The following is a 17172-nucleotide window of genomic DNA, read 5'->3' as shown; positions in this document are numbered from 1 at the left end:
AAAAAAAAAAAAAAAGTTCTTAGGCGTTTTATTTTTCAGGTAAATCTACTCAAATGCCTTGACTTCAAAAAGGCTTCCTTTCAGCACACATCTGCCACCATCTGACATTCTGCCCCCCTTTCCCCCTTGTCCAGGTTTCCTTGTTTATCAGACTTTGTCACTTCATGTTTAGCAACAGATTACTTCAGACTCTTGGGTTTTGTCAATCATCCATCAGGGCTACTTCATGGTCTGGAATTCCACCCTCCCTTCCAAGCATATTCCTTAAGCCCCTTCAGATCAAATTCCTATTTTTCAGTGGTGCTGCAGGGTTTACTGGATCAGGGTACCTTTCAACCTGTTCCAAAGGCCCTAAAGTGTACAAGGTTTTACTATAGGATGTTTCTGGTCCCCAGAAAGAAAGTGTCCTGGCAGCCTGTTCTAGACCTTTCCTTTTTCAGTACTTTTCTTAAGGTTCCCATCTTCAGGATACTTTCACTTCCAGTCACTGTTTCCCCTCTTGCAAACTCAGGCCATTCACATTCCACAACTTAATTTTTCGTAGGATCATAAAAGGTTACTAGGCTAATGGCCTTCAGCCTAGCCATTCGTGCCCTAGTTTTCCCAGTTATCAGTGCTCATGGACTAGAACTGCCTTGGTTTATGCCTCTGACTTAGGGCATCTACAAACTGCCCCTATCCATACGGGCCACAGGTGACGAGCCTAGGTTAAATTGGCAATTTCCTGTCCTGGTCCATATTGCATTTGAATAGGCTTAGGGGAAGAGCTCTGTTTCACATGAATGAGGAATCTGTTCCATAGAAGGGGTAATCTCTGAGACAGCATACCTGTTTCTCCAACATGAGACGAGGTTTAGATCCTTAGATTGAGTAATTCTAATGCTGTTTGTTTTGTGAATGTATAGCAGATCCATCAGGGATAGATTGGAGAATGCATTGTAGGTTAGACAGAGATCCCCCCCCCCCTGTAGTCTGTAGGAGACCAGGTACAGTGACAGGCCTTTGAAGCAGTCCACATAGGACATATTTTTTACACCTTATATTCTTATAATGAGAAACCTCTTTGGCTGCTCCAGCTCTTGCAAGTGCCTGGTTAGGTACCTGCTGAAGGGTGCATTGTACTCGATTATTGGTCTAATGCAGACAGAGTATAGTGGAACTATTTTCTCCTTAGATGTGGGTGCCATACCTTTGCTTATAAGTTGCACCACATAGAAGTGTTTTTTCACTACCACAGACACATGGTGATCAAAATTCAGGATGCTGTCAACCTGAGTTCCAAAGTCCCTTAGTACTGAGTCCACTCTTAGGCGAGTGTTATCAGTGTTGTCATTTGCAAGGTAGTTGTCTTCCCAAAGAGTGTAATTAAGCATTTTTTTTTTGCATCAAGTTTTAGTCCATTGTTCTAGCACCAGTTATTGCCTGTATCAGACCTTCCAGGTGGATGTCTGCATCTTTGGTGAGTTTACCCAGCTTGCAGTCATCAGCAAATTTGGTCAGTCAAAGGCCCCTCTACATTTGCCTTGTCTTCAGAGAAGTATATTCCAAACAGGAGAGGTCCCAGTACTGCGTTCTGTGAGATGCCACTAGTAACAGCCATCTTGGAGGAGATGGATTCCCCTACCCTTGCTTCATGTGTCCTATCTGTGAGCCATTTAGCTATCCATTGTGTGACATGGGGATTTATACCTAAACTTGTGAGTTTGTCTATTAATACCTGAGTGAGGTATTCTGTCAAATGCCTTTGCCAGGTCAAGGTAGACAGTGTGTGCCAATTTGCCCTAATCCATGGCAATAGTGACCTTCACGAAGAAATCCACCAAGTTTCAGAAAAACAACTGTGAGTGGTGATAAATCTAGTAAGCTTAAAATAACAAGAATCCAAGAAAACAAAGCAAATAGAATGACTGGAACCTCTAAAAGTCTTAATTTATTCAAGATTCAGAGATTGCCTCTGAGGTGTTAAGTCTAGCAGCTTGATACATCTGATTTTTAACCATACTAAAGGTGAAAGACGGATGCATATTGGTGTGATGTAAGTAAGTTTCTTTTTACAGGATTCTTATATAACTCAGTTTCCACATCTCTCATCACCTTTCCTTATCATGATATCCAGAAAATTTATCTCCTGAAGTGATGTTTCCCTTTTAAAACTGAAAAAATGAACTGTACTGGATACATATTCAAAGAAAGTTTCCAAAAGTGTCTCATCCCCTTGCCAAATCATAAGTAAAATGGTCCAAAAAATGCTTATAAAACACCACATTGTGAAAGGATTTTGTGTGGAAAGAATAAATTGTTCTTTCCACATATATATGACGATATTTGCATATGTATTTGCCACAGGTTCCCCATTGCTATGCCTTTTAACTGATGGTATATTTCAGTCTGAAATAAAAAAATGTTATTAAATAATACTAAATGTAATAACTTGCATAACAAGTCTGTTTTATCTGTTGGATAATCAGAGTGGTTTCTCAGAAACAACTTTACATAATCAAGACCAATATCATGAGGTATAACCGTAAACAGAAAATCCACATGTAGTGTCACAAACATCTTTGCTGATAGAACCCTGTGATCATTCATGTAATTAATTAAAAAAATGGGTGGTATCTTTTTATAATAGTACACATTTTATCTAAACATGGTCTCAACTGCTTCTATATATAGTTTGAAATATGCTCAGTGATCCATCCCTTTGCAGACACAGTGGGCCTCATAGGTGCCATTGAAAGGGATTTATGAGTTTTTGAGTATTCCGTAGATAAAATTTATCTTGGGTGCAGTAGTAAGGAGATAATTAAACACGTCAGCATTGATCCTATTCTGAGTATGCATTAAGCACAAAGTTTAACTGGAAGAGTAGTCTGATTACTATCTCGCTTGTAGTATTTGACATCTAAAACTACCACTCCCCCACCTTTGTCAGCACACTTAATGACAATATTATGGTTATTAACTAAAGATTGAATCGTATTTAACTGCTGTTTATTCAAATTATAAAAGAGCCACATTTATTCTTTAGATATAGTTCATAAATATCTCTTTCAACTGCTTTTTCAAACATCTGCATCATGGAATTATTAAAAGGAACAAACGTGCCACTTCTTTTGTACAGACATTGCACACCTTCTGAACTAGTACCATACAGAATATTTAAATTCAGTGCTCTAATAAAGTATTTAAGTTCTATCAAAGTATTAGAAATATCAGTATTTTTAGCTGGAACAAAAGTTAGTCCTCTACTTAAGATGAATAGTTCATCAGAGTTAAGATTATAACTTGAAAGGTTAAATACCATGTCTCTTTCACTTAAGCTCGAGTTTGGCTGCATGTTACTGGACTCTGGTTTGTTCATTTCCCCTGAGTGTTATTTCTGAAACTCTTCATACAGGCTCAAAGTTGTGACTTAGATAGCGGTTCTGTTAGGAGAATTGGAAAATCCACAGGATCCAATGCCCGAACGGAATTTGCAACAACAGTTAAGTGGACTTTCAGTAGGTGTGTCATTCTGTATTGTTGGTTGAAAGAGGACTGGTTCCACATGCTGTTGCCATTCAGAACATTTTTAAGGTTTGTACTACCTTTGGGCCAAGTAATTACATGCCCTCTTTCAAAATGTAAGAGATCTTTTTCAGTTTCCAGTTTTTTGTCCCGATAAGCCTGTGTTCAAATGAGGCTATCAGATCAAAGGTCTCTTGTAGCAATTTGGAATGTTCATTTAATTCAACATTAGAGATAAGGTCAGAGTAATGCAGCTCAGCGTCTTTTCATAGATATGGCTCTTTTGGTTCAAAATAAGCATGCATGAGCTCCATATAATGGAAGGAGCAACTAAGATTAATAAGATGCCATGTCCTGAGTAAGTCAGGATATTTATCTCTGTAGGTGGACATTTTAAGAATTCTAAGCCCCCTAGGTACGATTTTATGTTGCAGGTAAGCTGATTAACTCAAAACGCTGCCATTGCAAGGGTTTGAAAAAACTAAGTTTCCTCAAATAGATGTAATTTGCTTCTGTATTGAAGCATAACATAATTTCCTTGCACAGCAGATGTAATGTTATTTTACCCAGATGTTTCAAGCAAAGGGTTAACTGGCACATCAACAATTTCAGTAACTGGCCATAATACTTGTGTAGGCATATTGCTTGTAGATGGTAAGACTCCAGACTGGTCCATGTCCACAGCTGACAAGTATAGCAAAGCAAAATCCAGAAAAACAGCCGTGAGCTGTGATAAATCCAGTAAGCTTAAAATAACAATAATCCAAGAAAACAAAGCAACTGGAGTGACTGTAACCTCTAAAAGTCTTGTTTATTCAAGATTCAGAGAATGCCTTTGGGATGTGAAGTCTAGCAGCTCGATACATGTGACTTTTAACCACATTCTTACAGGTAAAAGGCAGATGCATAATGGTGTGATGTAAGTAACAATTTCTTTTTACAGGTTTCTTATATAACTCAGTTTCAACAAGTCTGACATCACCTTTCCTTATTGTGATATCCAGAAAATTTATCTCTTGAAGTGATGTTTCTGTTTTAAAACTGAGAAAAGGAACTGTACTGGATATGAAAGCCTCTGACACTATAGAGTCAATCCCCTGGAGACTGGACAAAATTCTCTTCGCACCCTAAGATCAACCCCACTGGTCCAAAGGTCTAGCGGTAGATCCCATGGTGATGACGGCGGCCACAAAAAAAGAACTCGCTGAGGAAAGTCCTGCTGTCCATCCTCCAAACCGAGAGTCTCGGCTGATGGATAGATTTGGAAAGCGGGTCTATGCTTCAATGACCTTTGCCATTCGATCTTTGAAATTTTTGGCACATTTTACACAACTTTAAAGGGACCTGATAACAGAGCTTTCAGGGACCTTGGCAGGAGCAGTGTCTGATGAGGTATACGATAAGGTTGCCTCCCAGCTTGCTATCCTGGAATCAATATCCAACTCGTACCTTGAATTTTTTTTGGCACATTACAGACGACTTTAAAGGGACCTGATAACAGAGCTTTCAGGGACCTTAGCAGGAGCAGTGTCTGACGAGGTATGCGATAAGGTTGCCTCCCAGCTTGCTATCCTTGAATTGATATCCAACTCATCCATTTAGCTTATTGCGCACACAGCCGAACGGATGGCCAGGACAGCGGGTACAGCCATTGCCATTGGGCGTCACGCCTGGATATGCTTATGTGACTTTGCGGACCCTTTCAAGTCTTCCTTTATCAATGCTGCGGTAGGTGCTACCTCGTTGCTTGGCCCAAAAGTCAGAGACACATTAACCGAGTGTGAGAAGGACAGAAATGACTTTACTCCAGGAATCAGAGGAGTGGAAAGATGTGGTTCTAGAAGTCTCAAGGGGCTTTTCAGGACACATGTGATGAGTATTCTCCCCGGGGCAGAGGGGGGAACTCTTCAGCAAGACATCTCTCCTGTGGCAGAGAGGGTCTGCGTAACCAGGGTTCCAGAAATTCCTTCTCTGGACAACCGTACCAGCGCTCCTGAGCAGCGCCCCGATTGCCTACCTCTGGAGATAGTCAGGGGAAGATTTTCTCTGCACCATCTAGCCTGGCACACAGTAACATCAGATTTCTGGGTACAGACAGTAATTGTCAGAGGTTACCGTATCCCCTTCAACCTTTATCTCAGACTACCACGGCAAATCCCTAATGTTCCTCCCTGTCAAAGGGATATAGCAGCACTAGAAATCCAAAAGCTGCTTCAAAAAAGAGTCATCCAAACAGTCCCACCAGACCAAATAGGATCCGGATTTTACTCAAGATTCTTTGTAGTGCCAAAAAAGACAGGGGACTGGAGGCCAATCTTAGACCTCAGTGTATTGAACAAGTTTATTCAACAGACAAAATTCTGGATGGTCACAGTTCAGTCTGTCCTTCCTTTTCTGGAGAAAGACGATTGGATGTGCTCTGTAGATCTTCAGGATGCGTATTACCACATAAAAATGGACAACTGCTCCAGAAGATATCTCCACTTCTGGCTGAAAGCCAGTCATTACCAATTTCTAACACTGCCCTTTGATTTCACCACAGCCCCCAGGGTGTTCACCAATGCATAGCAGTGGTAGCAGCTCACTTAAGGCTACAAGGATTCTGGGTGTTTCCATATGTAGATGACTGGCTCCTCACCACCCCCTCCAGGCATCTACTGCTTTTTGCCTTGGACTCTGTTCTGAAGCTTATGTAGTTCCTAGGCATCTCAATAAACAGAGAAAAGTCCAAACTATCCCCCACACAAGACATAGAATTCATTGGAGCAACATTAAACACAAAATCTTGCATGGCCGCTCTCCTCCTTCACAGACTGATAGACTGATAAGACTGAGGTCGCAGCTCCAAGTGACACTCTTTCAAAACAAAGTTCTGGCTCATCTGGTTTTACAACTTCTTGGGTCTATGGCAGCAGCAATCACCCTAGTTCCTCTAGCAAGATACCATATGAAGCTGCATCAGTGGCTCCTCGCATCTCAGTGGTCTCTGCTAATGCATCCAGTGTTACACCCAATCCACATAACCAACTGTTACAAGCAGGATTTACTTTGGTGAATGAAACAAGAAAAATTGTGGAGTCTCCCCTTCTCACCCTCTCAGCCCAAGGCTGTAGTGACCACGGATGCTTCTCTGATTGGGTGGGGTGGGGGTCATTTTCAGGGAAAGACAGTCCAAGGCACTTGATCCCCTGTAGAGGCCAGTTTGCATCTCAACTTCCTAGAACTGAAGGCAGTGCTCCTAGCATTGCAAGCTTTTCAATCCGCCCTCCCTTCGGGGACAATTGCTATTCAGTCAGACAACATGTCAGTGGTCTGGTACATCAACAAACAGGGGGGAAACAGATCCTACCCTTTATGTCGGGAAGCACTAAGAGTTTGGCAATGAGCAATCGCCTCCAAATGTTTTCTTATAGCAATGCATATCCCATGGAATTCCAATATGATTGCGGACAAACTGAGCAGATGCATTTTCCTGCCACACAAGTGGTCTCTCAATCCCATTGTGGTGGTGAAGATTTTTTGTCGATGAGGTCAGCCTTGCTGGGATCTTTGCACCTCTCCCACAATCGACAAGTGCAGCAGCTACTATGCCCTAATCCCCCCTCAGGGCGAGTTCCCAAGAGATGCTCTCCTGTACGATTGGTCCCAAGGACTACTTTACGCCTTCCCACCAATTCCCTTAATTTCCCAATTTTTGAAAAAACCCTAACTGTTGAGAAGCAAACTGATTCTCATTGCACCTTATTGGCCCTGTCAAATCTGGTTTCCCTTTCTCTGGCCTCACCTGGTTCATCGCCCATGGACTCTGGATCCAGCTCCAGGTTTGTTGTTTCACCCACAGGGACTAGTTCATCCCAATCTAAGCAGCCTTAAGCTGATGGCTTGGTTTCTCCACTTCCAGTAATTGCCAGGCAGAATAACCTATCTTCCCCAGTACAAAATATACTTCTAGCTTCTCATAAACCATCCACCAGGAAATTTTACCTTAGTAAATGGAATAGATTTGTGTTTTGGTCTCGGGAAAACAAATTGAGCACTTTTCAGCTTCAATTGACAGGGTATTAGAATATTTATTGACCTTGTTCCAAATGGGAGCCTCTGCCTCTACTATTAGAGTTCATTTAGCTATTATTTCAAATTTTCATAATAGTTTTGATGACCTTTCTTTGATGTCTCATCTCCTTTGCAATATCTTTCTAAAGGACATTTTGCATTTGAAACAACCTGTTAAAGAGCCCATTGAGCCTTGGAATTTAACGCTAGTCTTACAAAGTTTGGTCCATCATCCCTTTGAACCAGCAGCCACATGTGATATTAAATATTTATCTTGAAAAACTTTATTCCTGATAGCCATCACGTTGGCCAGAAGAATATCAGAATTGCAGGCTTCGTGTGTGAAACATCTATGTATCATTTTTCACAAAGCGAGAGTATCACTTAGAACTAATCCCTCCTTTCTGCCTAAAGTAGTATCAGACTCCAGTATCAATCAGTCTATAGACCTACCTTTTTTTTCCCCAAACCTTTCAAACAAGGGTGAATATTGCTTGCATTTGTTGGACGTACACACACAGTTACGTTTTTATCTGGATAGAACTAAATCATTTAGAAAATCAGACCAACTGTTTTTATCCTTTTCAGGTACTAGACTGGGCAAACCAGTTTCAAAAGTTACTTTATCAAAATGGTTGAGAGATTTCATCACTTTTGTTTATACTCAAAAAAAAAAAAAAAAAAAAGCTGGACTTACAAACAAATATTAAGGCACATTCTACTGGATCTATTTCCACTTCAGCAGCCTTTCATTCCAGAGCTTCTGTGGATGACATATGTGCAGCCGCAACTTGGGCTACCCCCCCATACCTTTGTCACTCATTACAAACTGGATATGGTCTCCAGGGGGAGAGCATCCTTTGTCTCTATGGTGCTCAGGAACATCCTTCCCTAGGGCCTCCCAAGAAGTAGCTAGGGACTCTGTCCCAACAGTTCAAGAATGAGTGAAGATTGACAACATCAGATAAAGAAATTATGTTCTTACCATAACGTTCCATCTGTGTTGTCGATTTTCATTTACTCTTGACATCCCACCCTCCTACCCCCTTCCCACCAAAGACTCCTGGAGGTTCGGAAATAGTCCTGGGATAGGGTAGTTGCTCAGAGAAAGCTGTCACTTTCTCTCCATATTCTATGGGCAAGACTCGATCTGAAGGGAAGAGAGGCACTATGGGTAGCCTTAGCTTGAGAATTTGTGGCTGGCACGTACTTGATAAAACGGCCGAGCTGGTTCCGAGGATGGAACCAAGACCTAACAGTTCAAAAACGAATGAAGATCGACAACATAGATGGAACGTTATGGTAAGAAAGGAACACAGTGTCCGATGTAAGCATAGTCAGACCTGCAGTGATCAGACAGACCTGCAGTGATCAGACAAGCAAACTACTTGTCTGGCAGTCCAGTACAGTTAAGAGACTCAGGTGGGAAACCTTTTCAGGTAGTTCTGGACAGAATCTCTCTTGATTAATAAGGGGACAAGGTTGCAAGCAACTGGCTGAGTGTGAGGACATTCATGCTGATGTCCTAATGGGGTATGCTTTTGGCAGTGCAGTACCTTGTTTACATGTTGTTACAGTAAAACATGGAGGCACACCTGTAGGGAAGGCAGTAGGGGTAGAGACCCAGCCGTGCCCACACTTCCCCCTTGAGCTGGTGATATGGTACTTAAAGGAAACCTCCATCCTCTCCTACAGTTTGTCAATCCATAAGTTTCTTCCTACAGTATGGTTCCAGTATTGTGTAGGTAGCAGAAACCTGCTTGTACTTCTTAAAACTTTTATTTCTTTGCTTTGGAATCAAAGAAAGGGAAGGCACACCTACTTTTTTTAAGCTTTACTTGTCCCATACTTTGCAGAGGAATTTGTCTGTGTCTGCATGACATATCATAGACTCAGTTAAATCTGTAGTTTACCCTGCAAGGTACGGCTGTTAGTCTCAGATGGGCAATTAATCCTGCTAATGTCAGGAACACAATAACTGATATAAAAAAGACAGAAAGGTGTGGAACTGTTTTCCACTGTTTTATTGCAGAGAGAAGGATAACGTAATACTACCCCTTCATAGCAAAACAAAGGTATTACATCAGTCAGGGTTTAAAGGCAGTTTTCACCTCTTCTGACAAATTTACATAAGTAGCAACACATTATTGAAATGCTAAGCTTTAAATGTTGGTTATTTATAATCGTTTATATGTTAAGATAACTTAAATGTATTATCAAAGATATATGTCACATTTAGAGAAAAGTCAGAAAATATTTTCTCTTGTAAAGAATCAACAAATTTACCATTTTCAAGCACCCCCCCCCACACACACACAAAGAGAGATAAGTAGCAACCATATCAACCAGATGCACTGCACTATTCATAAAAAGGTCTTTTATGCTTTTTTTTATGACATCCTTTCAGAGGGGGGTGCATATCTGGTACACACAGATCTATGGTAAGAGATTCCCACTGACTTTGAGCCAGTCCTCAAATAAAGTGCATGAGCAGTTTGTAGTCCACAAAGGAAATTTGACCATTGATGGCAACTATAATATACAGCTAAATGTACATTAACCATACCTCTCAACCCATTAATGCAAGAAATCTGGACAAAGCCCAACAAAACTGGGGGACAAAGGCTCTAAACTAAGTACATATTTTAAGTCTTGCTCTTACAAACTTAGAAAGTTGCTAGAGTAACAGGGTTTGTTTTAACATACATTTTTCTGAAGGATTTGAAGTCTGAAACTCAAATGTATGTCATTATTGAATGACTTCAGTCCTCAGATCATCCTGGTGATTTGCCAGAAAACCACAAATTTTATGAGGAGCAGACCAAAAATATGAGTAAAAAATCTGGACATTCTGGGAACATCTGGACAGTTGAGAGTTATGATTTAATGTACGTTCACTATGTACTCTTGCATTAAAAACATTAAGAAAAGAAAATTTGAAATAATTAACTATGTTTTAATCACACACACACACACACACACACACACACACACACACACACACACACACACACAGTCAGATGTGCATTTAAACACAGTATTAGAGGCCGTGGTGGTACAGCGGTTAGCGTTGTCGCCGCACAGCAAGAGGTTCTTTGGTTCAATTCTCATCTAGTGTTCCTTCTGTGTGGAGTCTGCATGTCCTCCCTGCGTGAACTTTAAGGACATGCAGGTACGTGCATGTGGGTGTGCCTTCCATGAAGGTTGGGCTTCGGGCTGGCAACTCAACACCATAAAAATCCGCTGCCAGTCATTAGCAGACAGGAGTTCCGCTGTGGCGGCCCCTAACTGGGAAACTCTGAAAGACATTGCTTACTGCATCCCACATATTGTATTCTACATCCTACATACATTTTTACACACACACACACACACACACACAAACACACACCTGTGTGTCTTTATGTGTAGACAGTTACACAAAATTTCCATTTTGATTTGTTTTTCTTTGAAGGACATGAAGTTACACACACAGGCATATAATCTAGTTTTCTGTTTTACACACACACACACACACACACACACACACACACACACACACACACACACACGTGTTTTTGTACACAAGTACTTGAGATACACACACACACACACACACACACATGTTTTTGTACACAAGTACTTGAGATACACACACACACACATATATATATATATATATATATGTACAATATGGTGCATACAGTTTATAATAAACTTAACATAGTAGAGTTAAGGAGTTAAGCATTATTAATGTATACATTCTAGTAAATGTTGCTTCATGTTTTACTTTTTCATTGTCACACTTTGGCTATGTGTTGCGCATGCAGTCTTTGTCAATGTCTTTATGTCAGTATTTTTTCATTGTATTGTTAAGTGCATTTATTAGTTGTTATTATCTTTGGTAATGTAGCCCGAGTTGCGGCTGAAAAGGATCCTGGGACCAGTTCACTTTCCTGGTTACCAAAGTATAAATAAATATGAAATAGAAAAAAGGGGATGAATATTACAGAAATAATTAAGGAACTAGTAAAGCACATTTTAATTCTGCATCATTCATGAGAGAGAGAGAAACTTCTCACTGAAGGCTTTGGGAAGTAGCAGACAGACTTAGTTCGGAGTCCTACTACTTGTCACTTGTAAATGTACAGCAAGGATCATTTACTGCAGTGAGTTTTCACACCTCAGCATGAGAGTTGGGGGAAGGTCTGTCAAATCTTTTAGAACTACAAAATAATAAGCTTGTTATTTACCTACTTTCTTTTTTTGGAAGTAGCTAACAGCTATTTATAGCATAGAACAAGCTCTGACAGGCACATAAATAAGGCTCACTCAGGGGAAACATAGAAGTAACTCTGTTACAGAAGGTGTGTGTAGATGACAGTGCTTCACAGTCCTGCCATTCTATTTTAAAGGCATGAGAAAACAATCCCACTTCTTAATCCTTATGTCTAGCATGACCTGTATAAAGAGGATTTGAAATGTATTCTGGGAAGAAGGAATGAAAACTAAATGCCATGAAGTGCATAATAGTATTCTTTGGGAAGTTATACATCCCTGATAACTGTCATATTGACAACACACCCATTGACCCAGTAATCAGGGATTTAGGGGCACACATAGATAGCAGTCTAGCCTTTGACCATCATGTGTCTGCAGTGGTGAGGAAATCATTCTGTGCTGTGCAACTTATAAACAAAGGTATGGCATCTAAGTCCAAGGAAGTCATTGTTCCACTGTATTCGGCATTCATCAAACCTATCATTGAGTACAATGCCCCCTTTGGTATGTTCCTAACCAGGCATATCGAACAATTGGAACGTCCACAGAGGTTCCTCACTAAGGGAATACAGGCCGCAAGTAGAATGTCCTATGCAGACCACCTCAAGGCTCTATCCCTGTATTCTGTCTCCTACAGGCTTTTGAGGGGAGATCTATGCTTAGCATACAGGGCATTGTCAGACCCCACTCTAATGGACCTCCTGCATATCCACAAAACAAACAGCACCAGAATTACCCATTCTAAAGACTTAAACCTTGCCTATGATATAAATAGGACCTGCTGGAGAGACAGGTGTGTATCCCAGAGACTACCCCGTCTATAGAACAGGCTCCCCACCCATATGAAGCAGAGTTCCTCCGTAACGCAATTCATGTGCAACTGGTTTGGCACCTATGTCTCTAGTAGACACAGGTGACCTGTAAATGGTTAATCTCCCAGGCCCATGCTTACACTTATCAAAGGTATCAGAACTTGTCAAAGATTTGCTATGCATGGCTAGGCTTAAAAAGGCCCTTGTGGTCATTAGCCTAGTAAACACCTATGAACAAGAAAATAAGATCATGTTACCAAGGCCCCATCATCCGCCATTTTGAGGGAAACATTAAAATTGTAAAAGAAGCATTTGGAGTGATTTTTGAGGCATTAAAATAGCTCAGGAAACAAAGATACAAAAAAAAAAAAAAACATGTTTTATGAATTCTAAGGTGGACTTTTCCTTTAAGGAGACAACCCACTGAATCAGTTTCTGTTTTTCCCATAGTATATATTTTGTGTACATTTGGATTTTTTTGTATTTTAATGTTTTTTGTTTGTATGTAAGAAAGCTCAATGATAAAGCACTTATTGAAAAGGTTTAGACATTATCGCTAACTTCCCTTGGGAGTCAAGAATGAGTAATACTGGTATTGTTTGCTTAAAAGGTTGTATGAATAGGGATATTTTTAATACCATCCATTTTTAAAGAACAAGATGTCCAACTGCAGTGTCTGATAGTATTTAATGACCAGTTCTTAGTGGTTTGTTTTGCATCTTTTGTGAGGATGAAGTTTCCTTCCAGCATAATTGTAGTAAGATCTCAAACTGAAATATTGTTGCTTTTGCAGCTTTTGTCACAATCTGGGGTTATTGTGTTTATATTATCACCCCCCCCCCAAAAAGTAATTAGATTGAGTCTTTCTCTTAACAGCATTTGTTGCATGATTGATTCCATGTTCTGCTGCTGTTAATATTTATTGCATTGTTTGAGGTGCTAATCTGACTTAGATTTTGAGTTTTTAGGCACATTTTCTCCACTTTATCTCATGATGACAAGAAGTGAAATGGTTGACTATCATTCAGTTCCCTTTGGTAGTTTGGTGCTTAATAATTATGGAATTGGTGTTGGTTGTGTGAATTTACCTAAGAAAAGTAGGTAGTCATGTGATACTGATTAATAGTGTCTGGATCCATATGTATATCCATTAGTAATGGCAGCTGGTATTCTTGTTTAATTCTTTTTACTCAACATATTACCATGTGGCTTGAAGAAAGAAACCTTTACTGATAGTCCAACTGGGTAAAATTGAAAGACCACCAGGGTTATCTGTTGCCAGTACCAAAGTATCTGTCTTCTGATGAGTGTCACTGACATTGCATGAAGTGTTGATGTCTTCTGATGTATTTGCTTTTGGTTAACTGACTTAGTTATAACATTTCTGCTTTGTCATGCAGACCAACAAGCCAGTAGGGAAGGTCCAAATCCACATTGCTGATTTATCAGAAATTCCAAGATGCAATTGTAAACCCACACAAGAGAAGCCATGTAGCCTGGATTCAGAATGCTTGAATAGGATGCTGCAGTACGAATGTCACCCTCAGGTATGTCCTGCAGGAGAACGCTGCCAGAACCAGTGCTTCACAAAAAGGCTGTATCCAGAAACAGAAGTTATTAAAACTGAAGGTCGGGGCTGGGGACTTCGGACAAGACATGATGTTAAAAAGGTAATTTGTTCAAGTTTTGGTGGTATCCTTTTTCATTAGTTCCTAATGGGAGATCAGGTGGATTGCTATGGTATTAACTATAGTCTTTTTTCTCTCTCTCAGAAATGGCTATATGGGAAATAGTGGGCTAACCAGAATACATTTTACACTTTCAACAGTTTTGTCCCAAGCTGTTTTCTTTGCAATTATAGATGTGTAATTCACAGATGTTTTGGATAACTTGAGCATGTTTAAAATGTGTTTATTTGGTGGCATGATGACCTGTAACAGAGTTAGGCAGTTCTAACATCCAATCTCTGACTGAACTGAGTGACATTTCAGAATATGTAATGCTGCAAATAAAGGAAAAAGAGTTTTGAATAAGGGTGTGAAGGTAAGGGAAAATGTGTTTGTCCTTATTGTCAAGGTGCATTACAAAGAATCTAAACATTCTGGTAGTTAGAGAGAATGAAGATTACAAGCTGCTAACAGGCTTCATCCCATAGTCCTGATTTGATTCCTTTAGTCTTCATTTACCTACTATGTGACTCTGAGCAACGCACTTAGACAGTGCTCCCAGGTATTAACACAGATAAAACATTTTAAAAAATTAATCAGTATTAAATAAATACATTTAACCAAATGAGTTTTCTTCACTTGTTTGTTCACTGCATTGTTTTGTCATTGCTTGAGACATTGTTTACTATTTTCTTTGCTTTTATATAGGAGCAATTTGTATAGCCCTGACACATTTCTTTTTGGGACTCAATCCATACCATCTTCAGGAAAGAGTGAGATTTTTTTAATGATTGAATGATTGCCTTTACTGTAAGTTTCTGGGCCTCACAATGAGAATGTAGAAGTTAAGGAGGTTGGGCTTACTCCTCAAGAAAAAAAATAACAATGTTTTTTTCTCATGGTTGCAGTTAAATAAAAGCAACTCGGCCGTAAAGTATGTGTTAAAGGTGCTTTTCTGCACTTGAGTTGTGGTTTTGTGCACTTACAGCCACTCAGCTGCATTTAGATTAGTGGAGTTTTAGCTAGACGTAGTACACCCCAGACCTAGTGTAGTAATAAACAGTCACAATGGTTCCTTCTTGGTTAGAGTGAAGTCGTCTCACTCAGAGTGAGCCCAGAGGTAGAAGTATTGTTTTATTTATTCATATTTCATTAACTAGGTTGATTTCTTGATCTTTGTAAAAAGAAACTGTAATAGAGAACTGCCCTATAGAAAAATGATGAAATTTATTTTAAACACTTTTATTGAGTTATCACGGGACATAGGCAAACATAAAAAAACATATTAACGTGTTCATACTTAAAACACTATACATCACACATTTTTTGTACAATTATCATCAATCCAACATTAAATTGTTTCATTCCTGCCTTCCCTTAAATCTCATTCCTCCCTTCCCTTAAATCTCATTCCTCCTCCAAAATATTATTCTTTATGTATCGTTCCCACAATTTAATTTTTCCATTTTTTATATTTAATTTGCTCCTACCCTTTTCTAAAGATCCCGCTTTCATATCTTTTATCTCTCTTCCAACATTCAGTACTTCAAATACAGTTGGTTTAGACTATGAATTGCCTTTTTTTTTTGCAGCCACCAGGATTAAACTTTTCAAGGCCTTACTATGTCTAGGCATTTCAGATCTTGTATCCCAGCTCAAAAAAAATTTGCTCACCCAGTATTTCTGACAGAGTACACTGCAGGGAATTTTTGAAGTCTGCCAACTCATTATACTCCCTCTATGGAATTCATTTTAGCATAAATATAAATGTAAAACAAGTGAGGCACCACAGAGTCAATCAAACGGTATTAATTTAATAGCCAGCATAACAGATAAATGAGAATAATTGCTTGTTTGACTGACTAAAATTGGTTGATAGTTAAGCTACAGAAAATCACAATTTTTATACATTTCTAAGTTAACAAAGTAACATCCATCAGCCAGTAAAGTAAGATCTGATGTTGTTAATCTTCATTCATTCCTTACTGATGGGTTATCGGTTCCGTCCTTGGAACCAAGCAGGCCTTATACCACGCTCGCATCAGCCAAAAACTCTCGAGCCAAGATCCTACCCACAATGCTCTGCTCCCTGTTACCCCAGATTTCGTTTGCCGCATTGCTGTACAGCCATGTCAAGCCTTCTCTCACAGCTAAGTGTTCAGTTTTTTGAAGTTTTTCTATTATTAGTGTTTAGAAAGTTTTCAAATCTTCACTTTCTCTATCTTCCTACCCTATTGCAACTTTGAGACTCTCTCCCTATAGCATATTCTGTCCCTTTTCTTACCTTTGAGTTCATTCTCCATTACCATTGTTGGTAATTCTTCCTCTCCCTTTCTTACCCTTCTGGGTAGTTTCATAACTTCTTAGTAGTGTCATAGTTTCTCCCTTGATATTACAATGTCTGATAAGAAAAGTAGTGTTGGTTTCAAACAATGTATAGAATGTGGCTGTAAGTTACAGCTTTCTGATGGTCATGATTTGCGTGTTTATTGTCTGAATGTTTCCGACATTTCAGTGGATCCCCCGTGTGGGATTTGTAGAAAAATCTGGACTAGGACTCTGAATGAAAGGAAGAATAAACTTATACTAAAAGGCCTCCTTCAAACTCCTTTCTGCGAGGCTATCTCTGGGTCGGAGGGCTCACCCCTCCTTCTAAACCCTGTAAGAGGCGTTCTTCTTCTTCCTCCTTGAGGTCGCTCACTTCGTCTCCCCCTGGAGATCACAAGGAGACTACTCACAAAAAGGTGAAAACTTCTGGCCCAGTGCTGCCATCTGTGGTCCTTTCGGCGCCAGCCTCGGCACCACCCCAGTTTATTCTCACTCCAGCTATGTCTTCTTCACTGCCACCAGAGTTCCCGGTGCAGGCACATATG

The 17172-nt window shown here is 39.8% G+C and overlaps 1 protein-coding gene across 1 annotated transcript in view; it reads left to right on the top strand.

Moving 5' to 3' along the window:
• The window catches only part of NSD3 (nuclear receptor binding SET domain protein 3), a 4286093-nt gene that overhangs the window by 3744781 nt on the left and 524140 nt on the right, over positions 1-17172 (top strand). The window contains exon 20 of the mRNA XM_044084319.1: positions 14033-14302. Within this exon, the coding sequence (XP_043940254.1) occupies positions 14033-14302 (270 nt within the window). The remainder of the gene's footprint in view (positions 1-14032; positions 14303-17172) is intronic.

The sequence above is a fragment of the Protopterus annectens genome, chromosome 9.part0 (genome assembly GCF_019279795.1).
Source record: "Protopterus annectens isolate FY-2018-M chromosome 9.part0, PAN1.0, whole genome shotgun sequence".
In the NCBI taxonomy this organism is placed as follows: Eukaryota; Metazoa; Chordata; order Ceratodontiformes; family Protopteridae; genus Protopterus; species Protopterus annectens.
This window is presented reverse-complemented; position numbering and strand designations above follow the sequence as displayed.